The sequence below is a fragment of the Psammomys obesus genome, unplaced genomic scaffold (assembly GCF_907164565.1).
Source record: "Psammomys obesus unplaced genomic scaffold, mPsaObe1.curated_primary_1811, whole genome shotgun sequence".
In the NCBI taxonomy this organism is placed as follows: domain Eukaryota; kingdom Metazoa; phylum Chordata; class Mammalia; order Rodentia; family Muridae; genus Psammomys; species Psammomys obesus.
Window position 1 is genome coordinate 184,699 of NW_026590859.1, and position 14,183 is coordinate 198,881.

The following is a 14,183-nucleotide window of genomic DNA, read 5'->3' on the forward strand; positions in this document are numbered from 1 at the left end:
CTAAACTCAATGCAAAGCCAAAATGTATCAAAATACCTGAGTTGTCATAAAGTTGATTCCCAACATTATAAGAGACACAATACATACTGTTTTCCTCCAATATTAAAATTATATAAACCTGAACTGTTTTTCTTACAAAATGTTGTAGGGTTATTATAGTATTTATTTTGAACAGATGGTTCAGAGGTAAACACTGAACGGCACTGTCAAGTGTAATTTCAGGGTTAATGTTAGGCGCTTGAGTGAGAATCCTAAACTCTCAGCTGGTAAGTCTAGAACTCAGCTTCATTCAGTAACCCCATACTATGCTATTCTTCCTTTTGAAGTTACTTTATTCGGCCTCTTTCCCTTTATTTGGCACATAGCTGAGAAGTATGTGAAGAGAAGTAAAGTTTACCACTCCCTGAGATGAGAGAATAAAATGTTTTGAAAAGCAGCTGATGGATATTAGGTACAAGTTCCATGAGTTCAAATATATTGGCAAGAAAGATAAAAGAGTAAACTTAAATTCCTGTTTTTTTCACCAAATTATTTGTTGTCTTATATTCTTTTTCCAAGTTTAATACAATGTACGTGGACAGACTATGTTGTGAAGTAGTCTTAAACAGTTATGACCCAGTTTCCACTCGGCAGTCCGATTGCCTATACTTCTGAAACAGCTATAAACCTAAACACAAGAGTGTTTTTGAGCCTGAAGGGAAGCAGTCAACAGAAGCAGTCCATTTCAAGTACAAGCAGGGGACAAAATGTTCCTTTATAGGAACAAAAGTATAGTTTACATTTTACAAGTGTACTCAACTCCAACTTAAAACTAATTCCCTAAAAGCATTTAGCTGTTTCTCTGAATCAAAATATATTTGGTATATTATTTTTTAAAAAAAAAACATATATAGCCTCAGCTTTTGAAAAATTACAGTTGTTTCTGATTCCATCCATTAGTCTATCTTTGGATTAAAATGAATTAAGTGTTCTCTTAAATGCCAGGGATGGTGGTGCACACCTGTAATATAAGTATACAGGAGGCTGAGATGTATACAGATGTTTACAATATACAGAAGAACCCTGAGATGGAATTGAGCAAGAGCCACCTAGTAAGGGTGTCTAAAAACTAAAGAAGAAAAAGTGTTCCTCTATTTGTGCTACAGGGTTAGGAGTCAGGGCAGGACCCCGAGACCTTTCTCTAGTCCATAAAATCTTGGTGAAAAAGCCACAGGGGCACATGGGAAGGGTAGTTTCTTGAAAAAAGCTGTTACCTTTAATCACAGGGAAGAGGAAAGACAAAACATGCCAAGAAGGGAGGCTGCTAGTCTATCCAGTGGTAGCTACTTTCTAGAGTCTCCTTGAACGAAAACGTCCCAGGCTAAACAAAACTAGGAAAGCAGTGTACAGAGCTGAGCTTTGGGATGTGTGTAAACATTTATAGTGACTGCTAAAGTTAATTTAAAAAACTAGTTAGAAATTCAGTTTCACTTTTTCCTTGCTAAAATAGCTTCTTAAAAATAAAATGCAACTCCAAACTTACCATTGCTTTTTAGGAAAGATTTATTTTATCTTTTTGTGTCTGTGTCTGAGGAGCAGGGTATATGCATGTGAATACAGGTGCCTGTGGAAGCCAGAGGCCTCGGATGCACTGGAGCTGAAGTTACAGGTTGTTATAAACTACCTGATATGAGGGCTAGGACCAAACTATGCATGATCATTGCTTTTTGCCTTTCCTGAATGTTGGATTTCTTCTTAAGTTTTGAGTAAAAAAAAAAAAAAAAAAAAGATTTCACTACATTCCACTAAGAGAATTCAGTGGCAAGTATTAAGTCACCATAGCAATCTTAAGAAACTGCTCTGAGTACAGTGCCAGGATCATAACCTACCAACAGGTTACCCTTGTTGGCTTTTGTACTGGCCAGCATCCCCTAAGAATGCATGCACACTGGTAAATAACCGGCTGGTCTAAGTTTTGGGTTAAATTGTTGCAGTCAGTTTCCTAAGGCAGGGCCTGGAGTGCATCTGTTTCTACTCAAAAGTGAAGGGTCACAGTGGGGACTGTTAGAATCACTGTTTCTCTCAGACATCATCAGGTACAAAGCTCTGAGACTAGAGAAGCCTGCATGCCTCCCTAACCTTTCCCATTGGTCCTAAATTGAAACAAAGGAAATGTTTACTAAGTACTGTGTATAGACAAGATTTATTTCTTCTTTTAGAGGGAATAGAAGAGTTTTTTTTTTTTTTTTTTTTGGTTAGACATGAACAACTAAAATATTTTCCAGTTTACAAACCAAAAATATTTGATTAGAATTTTTTTTAAATTGTCTACTTTTGGTCTGGAAAAATACAGCTCAGTGGTAGAGTGCTGTATAAGGAACTGGATTCCATTCCCATCACAAGAAAAAAAAACACACCTATTTTCAAAGCAAGTTTCTGGAATTTAATTTCTGCATGTAGTTATGTCTGTTTTGATGCTGCCCTTATTACTTTGTCTTGTGGGAACGGAGGTTAGAGCTCAGCATACCACTTTCCAGAAAAAGTCAATTTCAGGCTCACCAGCAGGGTAAGCTGCATCAGTGCCAGGAACCTGTAGAAACAACTTATCTTTTGCCTCTAGATTGCAAGTTAGTGTTTCCACTGTCTCACACGCAGTTATTGGGCCACATTTTACTGTGGCTTGAATGTAGCTGGCTGCCATTGACATATCTAAAATGTGTATAAATTTTATATAGAAAAGTATCTGGTTTCCTTTAACTATAAGTTATATTTAAAAGCAAGTAAATACCCCACTTGAAATTGGGAAATTATTAATTTCATACTAATGTGTAACTCAGAAATATAATTTATAATGACATTACATTTCAACCTAACATGGTGGTAATAGGTTTTCCGCTGATGCAATATAGGCCAGATTAGACCACATTAAATGTACATAAATGCAGGTTTATTAGATGCTGCTCCCAAGTGGGTTCACTGGTCCCAAGGGAAATCATGCACCTGGGCTTAAGGCAACAGGATTTCACAGATCTTTCGTGAGGGGTGATGACATGTCAGCTAGGAGCTGGGATGGGCAGGCACTCCTGGGTGGGTTGCCTGAAACAGAGAGATGAGGGGGGATGAAGTGTTTGCCCAGAGTTTTCTCCTGCAGGCAGGTTGAGGGAAGGAGAGCAGATGGGGTCTTCCAACTTGTGCAGAAGCAAGCAGGGTTTCCAAACAAACAGGTGGCACACACCTATAGTCCAGGGGTAGGAGAATGGTGAGTCTGAAGTCAGTCTGGCTACATAGCAAGCAAGCAAGCAAGCAAGCAAGCAAGCAAGAACTTGTCTTAAAAATAAACCTACATTTTATTTGTAAAATTTAATTATTTTTATGTTAGGGTTCTTAAGATTTCTCTTTTCAACAATCTAAAATTTATTTTCTGTTTGGTTGGTTCTGAAAAGCCTTAGTATGTATCTACATACATATATATCCATTAACACTACAACACTCAAAATTGGGAATATAAACAATTTAGACCTCTCTAAGAATATTAGTAGCAAAACTATGTAAATGTTAGTAAAATTCTTTTTCCTAACAACCTTAGTAATTTAAGTAAATTACAAATTTGATGTCTGGTATTTAACTTTTTTGAACATCAATAACCAGCCAAAGATATACTACTAACATTTCACAGCTAGTTGCATGCTTCTGTAAAAGGCTATACGGCTGTGACAAGAATCTACAAAGTGCAACTGTAGACTTTTTTTCTTGAGTAACATTCCAGATGTCAATCGCCCACTCTGGCTGTTCATGACTTTATTAAACAAGCCACCCGAGCTAAGTTGTTTGTAAGGAATAAATTCCCCAAAGAACTTCAAGAATGCAGAAAACAGACACTGCACGCCACCTTTGCCAAAGGGAGTCTTTTTAAAAGTCTGAAGGCACTCCTGCTGTCAGTTATACTGAGAGGAGCTCTGGAAGCAGTTCATACTCAGGTAGAACAGAGCTTGGCTACCACCAGGCCCCAACCAGTTAGGCTCTAAGGAACTAGTGCTTGGAAGAAGAAACCTGCCACTCCTGATTAATTGCCCTGTCCAAGGTTTAACCTTTTAAATTTAGTAGCATAGAGGGACCACTTTGGAAAGGCTGTGAATACAAATTGAAGCTGGGTGAAGGTGAGCCCTGTTTTGAGTATAAACACCTGCAGTCACTCTGAGTGACACCACTCCCACCCAAGTTTGGGGAAGATAATGCTTGAACTAAAAAACAAACAAAAAACCATCCAGAAACTCTGAATTAAGAAAAATTAAAGTCCGTACTCATTTTCATATACTTCTAAAAAAGTATCAGTTGTACCCTGACCTGCTGTTATGTATAAAATCATAGCATTTAAAAAACAGACAAAAAGATAGTAAGTTAAGAAAAAGAACTTCCTAATTGTTTAAAAATAAGAAAAGGCCTTACTGTTTCTAAACTTAATTTACATAAAATTCCATTCACTCTGCCCATCAGTTATCCATCAGGCTCAGCATCTGCTTTGACAGTCTATACTACAGAGGCTTTCAGAGGCCCTCTGTGGCAGGTTCCAAGGTTGTTTCCTGTTTTCTTCTGGCTTTCAGAGGCCCTCTGTAGCAGGTTCCGAGGTTGCTTCCTATTTTCTTTTTCTTCTGATGTCCATCCTCTTTGCCTTTCAGGATGGGGATTGAACATTTTAGTTAGGGTCCTCTCTTTTGCTTAGTTTGTTTAGATGTACAGATTTTAGTGGGTTTATTCTATGTTTATATGAGTGAGTATATACTATGCGTGTCTTTTTGCTTCTGGGACAACTCACTCAGAATGATCCTTTCCAGGTCCCACCATTTACCTGCAAATTTCATGATTTCCTTATTTTTCATTGCTGAGTAAAATAAATAAATAAATAAATAAATAAATAAATAAATAAATAATAAATAAAATTATTTTTTAAATAAATTTACCTTTATAGCATACTCTGCTTCAAATTAAACTTTCATGTTAGTATTTATATGTGAGCATGGCTGTATAAATATTTACCAAATAATTTGTCAGTTATATAAATATATGAGCAAAAGTGTGCTTTTTAAACAGTCTAAATGACAGAGAAACAGGTGTATTTGAACTTAAAATGTTCTTTTGACTACAGAAATATATCTGCAGCATGAGAAGCCTATGCGTGGAAGTCATTACTGTTCCATTTTTGAAAACTGGCTCTTCAAGTCTGCCAAAAGTAAAGTTATATATTTGCAGAAGTTTCATTTGTGATAGTGTGTGTGTGTTTCTAGTGTAAATCAAATCTGTGTTTCTAAATGCAATCTGTGTCTAACCTCTCTACCATCTTCTCACATCTCAGCCCCTCCAGCTCACCAAGGGTTCTCAACATCCAAACCTGAGTGCCTGTGTCCTGAGCAGTGACATATCTGCAGGAAGAAGGCCACATTTCCAAGATGACACCAGACCTTCTACAATTCTCTTATCCTTATACCTCAAACTTTCATGCACATAATGGCTGTGCATTAAACACGTCTGTGTCTTTCACACTCTCACTCTAGTATTACCTGAAACGCTAATACCCTCTCCATTGCCATGTATCTCCAAGGGTAATGCCTGTGCAACATGCCCTGTGAAGCTCTAACCCCTCAGGGTCTTAGTCTTCTATTGCCTTAAGAGTCTACATACATGTTTCTAATAGGAGATTAACTTTCATATCACTGTAATGCATTCATAGGTCTCATAAAACAAAGTCTGGCAGTTAAAAACTTGACTTGTATAAGTCACAGGACATAATTTTCTTTATGTATAAGTAATTCTTGCTGCCTTTGTAGATATGAAGTAAGCCAGACCAAGTAAAGCCAGGCCAGTGTTTCTCACCTAAGGCTGTCTATTAGCCTCCCCAGGGAGCTTTATTGACACTTGAGTACCACCCCAGCAGGCTCTCCTGTTTTTAATTTGAGATACGGCCTAAACACAGGAGGTTTTAACTTCTCTGGTGATTTTTAACTTGCAGCTGAGGCTGAGAATCTCCATTAGCAACTTTCAGGCCTATCAACTTCATATAGAAGCTTAAAGAAAACCATAGTTTAATTCAGCCTATTATAAAACAAAATTTCAAAAACTTGAATTTAATGTTATTCATGAGTTGGGGATATATCTCAGCAAAAGGTTTGCTCAGCATGTACAAGACGCTGAATTTGCTCGGCGGATGGCACATGCCTTTAATTCCAGCTGTTGGGATGCAGAAGGAGGAGGGTCTCTGTGAGTTTGAGGTCAGCCTGGTCTACAGAGTAAGTTCCAGGACAACCAAGGCTACAGAAACCCTATCTCAACGAAACAAAAAAAAATCATTAACAGACTATTAACATAACTTTGTTTGCTTAGAAGTCTTGATGTCTGTCAAAATAAGCAATGATAAAAAATGTAGTTAAAATGTTATTTATGAACAATGTCAACATTCAAAAATTACATTGATCTAAAGCATTTTAGACAATAAACATGTGACTCTAGCATATTTTTTAATTGGCATAAAACAGACAGAGAGACCGTTTACAGTAACGAACAATAAATTGTCTGGATTATGCTAGAAAGACCTTAGGAGTAAAAGGAATTTGAATTTCATCTTAAAGTAATTTTAAGGTTTAAGGGAAATAAGCAATTCTACAGTGTTCTAAAGCTTGTGATACCTGAGAGCTAACATTTTAACCAAGACTGAATTTTATATATTTTAACATTTTGCCTACATAAGAGCAGAATTTAATAATGTACTAACTTCTAGAAGTGATTCAGGATTAAGTGACTACAATACACAACTATTCTTCCTTATATCTCGCTATGTTTAGGATCTCTAGGCTCATCCAGAGGTTACCCTGAGCAGTCAACCTTTGAAAGCATAGCACTGCTGCCCTCCTGTGGACTGTTTTGGATATTGGCTATCTTACCCCTTCACTGTGAGGTTGTCATTGCTGGGACTCCAGAGCCATTAATTTTAGATCACGTAAAACACTAGCTCTCTTCTGCTTTTGTGAAAGTAACATTTTCCTTGTTATTCGCTTCTGAAATATGAGGGAAATATAATACTGGGGACAGAGGTGAATGTATAACTTCCCTTCTTGCTTACATACATACAGCAGGTGAACACATTGCCACACACACAATGCTGAAAAACTACCCACTTTAATACCTGACATGACTGGACAAAATCCAGTAAGACCTGAGTATAGGTAGTAAGACTGATGTGAGGAATAGCTTTGAAGACTGTTATACATTGCAATGCTAAACCCTGTGTGGAACCAGCAGAAACATGAGCTCTAGTGTTTGGGGCTTGTGGCTTCACTGGGAATTATCTAATGCTTAGGTAAACACGTTAAGCATGGTGTTGGAAAAATTAAGTCATCTGATTACCTACCTCCACAAAGTCTCATCAAAAAATATTAAATCTGTACTTGAGGTGAGCTTAAACCATGAAGAATTTCTTCTGTAGTCTCCCATAGCAATATTCTCAAATTGATGTGCAGGTTAATAACATCATGATCTTGTTAAAAGGTGAACACTGATCAGAGAAGACAGTGTGAAGGCAGTGTGACCCCAGAAGCAAATATGACCCTGCTGCTTTTGAAGCTTGAGGACAAGTCAAAGAACACAGCCTGTTTATAAACAGTCAAGAAACCTATTTTTCCTTCATATTTCTGAAGGGTTTGTGTTTGATAGTACCTTGATTTCAGTCCAGTAAAACCGAAGTCAGATTTCTGCTACTCAGAGCTGCTAAGAACGTTGTGTATTAAGACATCACATTTGTGCCAATTTGTTACAGCAATGACAGGAAATGTATGCGCCAACAAAACAGCTGGTAGCATAGAACTATAACCAATATAGTACAGCCTTTTCAGAAATACAGAAGTGGCTCTCAACAGTGGCTGCACACTAGATTCACCTAAGCCTCATTCTGAGACTAGCTAAAATAGTACTTGCTTGCAGGCATGGGACCTGAGGATCACCAATGACCAAAGTGTGCCCCAGAAAAAAACACACTAAAACTATCTTAGGCTTCTCTAAAAAGTACAGTGTGCTAGCTATTCCCAAGTCTGTATGCCAGCTTCCATACTGAAGGTCTAGACCAACTTCTTAAAAGATAGGGTCTATACTTAGCTCATTTGATATATTAATCTGGTTGCAGAGCTTCCCCAGTTAACAAAAATACACTGTAGTTACTTCTAAAAAGTCTGGTAAGGCTCAAGTTAATAATGTGTCAACAAAAGATTTTCTACCTGGGTTAACAACGTGGTTTTATAAGCCTGACTCAGGAGGGTGTTACCAAAACCAAAATCTACATTACCAGTCAATTATGAAAAACTACCCCAGAGTGACAATTTAATGTAAAACATTTAGATAAAACAAAACAAAACAAAACAAAACAAAACAGCCAAGAGGTGTTTGTTGAGGTAGTTTAAGCATTCAGTGAGGGTATTTTTATAAAAAAACTTAAATCACTGCTTTTGTGTTTTGATATTAAACTGTCTCCCAGCACTTAACTCATTTAAGAAGAACTAGACTCATGACCTTGGGGGTGTTTCAATTATATTTTCAATACAAATTAATTGGGAGTTTTGGACAGGGTAGCTATGTTATATAAAAAAAGGCTTAATTTGTAGTTAATATCACAAACCCAATATGTCATACTTTAGAGGTGCTGCAGTCTCCTACTTTAGTGGGGCAAATTAAAAAATACAGCTGAGGGACTTAGCCATTCTCCCCGCTACATCCTAGGACTTAGGACATGGATTATCAATCAAAAGCTTGAAATAGCTCTGCAGCTACAGGATGTATCATAGTCATTGGGAAGTCTTTCCAGCAAATGCTCCAGCAACCTCCTACTTCTAGCAAAATGGACAAGAAAGCCATCTGGGTTAAGGCTATTGGTATGTAGGCTCAGAAAAAGTTTCCTGAGCAGCGCATTTGCCATCAGTTATTGAAACCTATGGGCTTGAAATGACTGTACTGTCGGTAGTTCATAGTTAGCTATGCAGCTCCTGTTTTTTTCCTGAAGGCTCTCCAAGAATGAACCTTGCCCCTGAGTGCTGTCCAATCTGGCAAATCTCTGAACAGTTTTACAAAATTCTCTCACCACCTATTTAAGAGCTGAAACAAACTATCAGCTGAAAGTAGAACTCCATCTGCTACAAATGTAACTGAAATTAGCCTGCTCCCCTTTAAGGGCCACATGACAGTATAGTTAAGTAAGTTCCCTGCAAGCAATACAGGAGGAGAGTCAGAGTTCACAGGTCCCTTGGAACCAAGAATAGTCTTCCCATTTAATAAAATCCCTCAGCCTAGCGCTCCAACCTTCTGTCTCCGCTAATCTTTCATCCTTATAATTTCATTTCCATTTAGTGACCTTCATTTTTAATGTCTATATGCAGCAACCTACTTCTAATTCCTTATGACTGGCACAGTAAATTAACTTTGTAGGGCCCAGTTCTCATTGCCATAGAGTTATGAATGAAAAAGAACAGATATAAACACAGACATGATAAATTGAATATTGCAAAATTATTTATTAAAGGTGGGATGCATCAACATACTCTTAACAGAAAGATGACTCAGCAACAACCAGTTCATAAAATTCATAACAGTACATGTCAGAAATTGCAACTGAGGATATCAGATAAATTACAATTTAGTTAAAAAAACCATTAAGTGATTTCTAACTTCCAAAACCATATACATATGCATTAAAGAAGTTAGGAAACTGTGTTCTTCCTTCTCTGCTCTGCCCATGTAGGAAATGACAGGCTGCTGTTGACCAGACACCACAGGGCTCTGAGGCTGGTGCTTTTCCCCCTACATCATAACCGATTTCAAATGGTGCTAGACAGAAACAGACTCTGAACACCAGGAGAAATCGGTCAGCCTGTGTAAGAGATGGGCCAGTGGTGTTCTTCAGGTCTGAACCTCAAGGCAGGTGACAAGTCTGCTTTCAGCTGTGATGCAACCAGGACTGAGTGCTCCAGGTATCTTCCAGGTGTAGGCAGGCAGTATTGATGTGAATGAAGTAGTCCTCCACATACACAGCCCTCACCCTTTCCTTGCTATAATCAACACCCAGAACATCACTGAATGATGAACAGTGCAAGCCCTAGCCACCTTCCCCACCCACGGAATGCTGGATAAAGTAGATAACTCTTTGCCCCTGATCATACCCTTATATTTATTCTGAACACAAAACTTTCCTAATAAAACCTCTAAACCAGATGAGAAAATTTCACTATTCAAGTCTTCCCTTGATTTCTTGAAGGAGAGAGTCAGTCCTGTATACAGCTGCTCCTCTGTAGTTTATTCTCTGCTGTGCTGCAATTCTTACTCCTAAAACACTGATTTCAAATGGTGCTAGATACAAAGATGGAAAAATCTAAGCCACCATGTGAAACCAGCTTCCAGAAGAAGAGGATCTCACTGAAGAAAGCAGAGAAGTGCAGTCAGAAGATTCAGACTCAGCCCTGATAATCACCTTGCCTGTCAGAGGCAGATGACCGCTATACAATGCTTCTCAGAGCAACATCAGACTCACAACCAAAACTATGAGCAGACAAGACCAATGAAAAGTTTGCTTCCTGGGTGACTTTACATTAGTTATTATACATTATTATATACAATGAAGTAAAAACCAAATCCATTCAACATATGTACATTTGCAATGTCTTGATTTTATGTAATATTTCCCAAGATGCATAAAGTCGTAAATACATTGTGTCACTCTTTCAGGACAGTGACCTATGAGATGTTAACCACTGAACAAAAGTGTTTCACCTGTGCCAGGACAACTCTTCCACAAGTATTATTCAAAAAGAGCACATGTTCCTCCTCTCCATCCCATAACCCAAAGGCTAGCAATCTGATTTAACCCTGAATGACCTTAAAAGCTGGTATTTTATCATTTGTTAGATAACCCTCTAGCACAAAACAAGATGTTTTAAATTTTTATCTAAAATTTGTTCTCCCCAGCAATAGGGAAGATGATAGTAATGAAGCCTAGCAATTCTGACATTGCATAGGCCTAGCTTCTAAGAAACTGGACCAGCCAGAGGAGAAACCGAAGGCTCAGCAGCCTCCCTGGGGCTTCCATGACCTCAGCTATAGACAGAGGGAGTGCAGGTAGAGCTACACACTATGCTGAGTGACAGTGACACTAGTTGCTAAAATTAGGGCCTTGTGGAACCAGTGATAGGACTTTAGGTTGTTAATAGATTAGACAGCAGTTATTAACAAGGGTCAAAATCCTGTAAACAAAGGAGACATGAGTTTTGCATATGATAATATTCAGCTTTTCTGATTTCCATCTCAGCCAAATTTTCTTAGCAACTTCCTATTGCTAATATCTTCAGTGCTCTTTCCTCTTTACTAAGGAGAGATATCCTGCAGGCCTCACCCTTCCTGCCTGTGCTATTACTTTCTTTTAGCACCTCCCCACCCACTCCCTCAGCTGCCACTCCCACTTTCCTACCTCAGCTCTAGAAAGCTTTCTTCAAGGCTAGCCCAATTTGCTATCAAGACACCTCTGTCTTTTTGGTCCTCAGCAGCCTTTCTTCCTACCCCAGTAAGTAAAGTGCCACGCAGGCCCAGGGAAGGTGTTGTGCCTGGCACGGGGAAACTAACACTGAAGGAAAGGTAAGGTCTAGGGTTCTACCCTTGGGCTGCAAACCCTGTTTTCTGGTAGATATGAATCATAGACAGTATGATTTAAGCAGTAAACTACAGAAGAGGGAAAGAAAAGTAGTCCTACCATTCAAACCACCCAACCCCATTCATGATTCAGTAGCCCAAAAAAGCAGGATTCTCATGGTCAGCTGAGCAATGTCCCTTTTCTGAAACAAGATTATGTGTTGCAGGATATTTGATATGTGAACCCCCAAAATGTGAACTGTAAAACGATGTTTCTTATTTGGTGTGGTTGAGCCCTATCATGCATCTTTAATCCAGGAACTTTCTGTTTATTGTAAACAGGTGATTATGGTGTGGTTCATCCAGCCCTATCACACACCTTTAATCCAAGAACTTTGCGTATACAGGATTTAATAAAGTTAACCTGCTAGCTCAGTGAGGCGCAGAGAAAGCACCCAGTTTTCCTTCTCAGCCCAGGACCCTATGAAAAAAGCCCAAAAGGCTCACTAGCTCAGCTGACATCCCAGGAGGAAAGGGCTAAAAAACCCAAGGCCAAAGACTCGTTAGCTCAAAGCTCAAAGGCCCCCAAAAGCCAGAGAGCTAAAGCTTAAGGAGCTAGAGAGCTAAAGCTCCTTCTACTTCTACACTGCTGTCTTAAATACCCAACTCAAAGTCCCTCCTACTCTTTAATTTTTGTCAGCTAGTTTCTTGCTCCATCTCTTGACCTAGGGTTAACTTTACTAAATCCTGTGTACAGAAAGCTCTTGGATTAAAGGTGTGTACTAGGGCTGGGTGAACCACACCATAATCACCTGTTTACAATAAACAGAAAGTTCTTGGATAAAAGGTATGTGTTAGGGCTCAACCATACAAATAAGAAACAGAGTTTTACAGCTCACAATCTCAGGGTTCACAATGGGATCAAATGTCCTGCAACAGTGGTAATGTTTCACTAGTTTGGAATAGCTGGATGATTTGATAAAGTCTAGAAGGCTCTAGTTCTCTGGCTTGAGAAACACCAGGATTTCTAAGAAGGCAGCCCACAAAAACCCTGGGCTGCTAAGGGCTCTGCTCTCAGTGAGAGTAATGTGATCTGCCTTCTCAACTAAATGACTTCAAGTAAACTTTAAGTGACATGGTTTGATGGGGTTGTCTAGAAAAGAAACCACTCTGCCTCACTTAGCAGTCCTGAATAGGCCATAGAGCAGGGAAGAAATCTGAGACACCACTCTGCAAACTCCATCTGTTTTTGTACCTATTTCTCTCTGGAGGCCATTCTACTCTTCCATGACAGGACATTCCTCGAGTAAGGCATGGGACACAGAGGTGAAGGCAATATCACTCCTTGGTAAATAGGAAGACCTGCTTGCCTACATGCTGAAAATAGGACCCTGTCATAGTCCTGAATGGCTTCAGTGTCTTCATCTGTAAAGAGGAAGCTAGGGAAAACTGGCAAAAATGCACGCACACACATGACAAAGCAAAGGCAGAAACAGCATTAAGAGAGGTACAGTAATCTGGAGAAGTCATATTTTGTCTAGAGACAAAATTAACACACAGAAAAAACAACCCATGAAGGCCAAACAGTACAAGTAAAGTTAAAACACTCTTTATAGACCACTGGTTAAAAAAAAAAAAAAAGACTAAGGGGCTGGAGGGATAGCTCAGTGGTTAAGAGCGCTTACTGTTCTTCCAAAGGACCCAGGTTAAAATCCCAGCACCCACATGGCAGTTCATAACTGTAATTCTAGTTCCAGGAGATCTGATACCCTCACACAGACATAAATGGAGGCAGAATAGCAATGTAAATAAAATAAAGTAATAAAAATTTTTTAAAATGAAAAAGATTAAAAGGACATCTTATACTTTAGTTTATGACCAATGCTATGGTTTTTAGAATCCTAAATATCCTGGGTCCAGAACAGAAACCCTAAATTATGAAAAGAAAATGGGTTGGAGGGGAAAGTACTTGCCCCAGGAGCCTCACCCTGCTGGCCCAGCCTGCCATGTCTACTGTCTGATGTGTTCACATGCAGAATGTAGGAAGGTTCCAGCCAGGCAATAGCTTCTCCCTCTTGACCCAGCACTGGGTGCTGAGTCATAGGTGCATGATGAGACTTCCAGCCAGAGTGAGGGAGGGTACCAGAAGCCCGCCATCCATTTTCTTGCCTGCCTCTGAAAGACTGATTTATGAGTTCCCATCAGTTAGAAGAACTCATCTTTGGGAGGGAAGGCTAGGGAAGGTCTTTTTGAAAGAAAAGGTATGTATGTGCACTGAATAGGCTGCCTGGCTTCTTGTCACTTTCAGGAGCAGCCCAGGCCCTGCATCCAGGACATTTTGTCTTTAGTTGTCAGGGTAGGTAGGGCATGTTGCCAGCAAGCTGTGGTTAAGAAAAGGGTGATAAAATGAGGGGTGTATGTTGAGGATCCATCAATTAAAGGGGAATTTGGAACTTGTTGGCCTACCATCAGTGACCACTGACTCCCCAAGTAGGCATAAAATCCTTGAGACCCAACATGTTTCTCAAGTGCCTGCTTGGGTAACCAAGGGAGAA

The 14,183-nt window shown here is 39.2% G+C and overlaps 1 protein-coding gene across 4 annotated transcripts in view; it reads left to right on the plus strand.

Moving 5' to 3' along the window:
* The window catches only part of Cd46 (CD46 molecule), a 49,874-nt gene extending 44,360 nt beyond the window's left edge, over window positions 1–5,514 (plus strand). For 3 of the 4 annotated variants that reach the window (XM_055609254.1, XM_055609256.1, XM_055609257.1), the window contains one exon: window positions 5,330–5,514. In XM_055609254.1, the coding sequence (XP_055465229.1) occupies window positions 5,330–5,369 (40 nt within the window). In that variant the 3' untranslated portion in view covers window positions 5,370–5,514. Of the gene's footprint in view, window positions 1–5,122; window positions 5,207–5,329 lie in introns of all 4 variants that reach the window. The other variant, XM_055609255.1, reaches the window with a different exon arrangement.
* The last annotated feature ends 8,669 nt before the right edge of the window (window positions 5,515–14,183 follow it).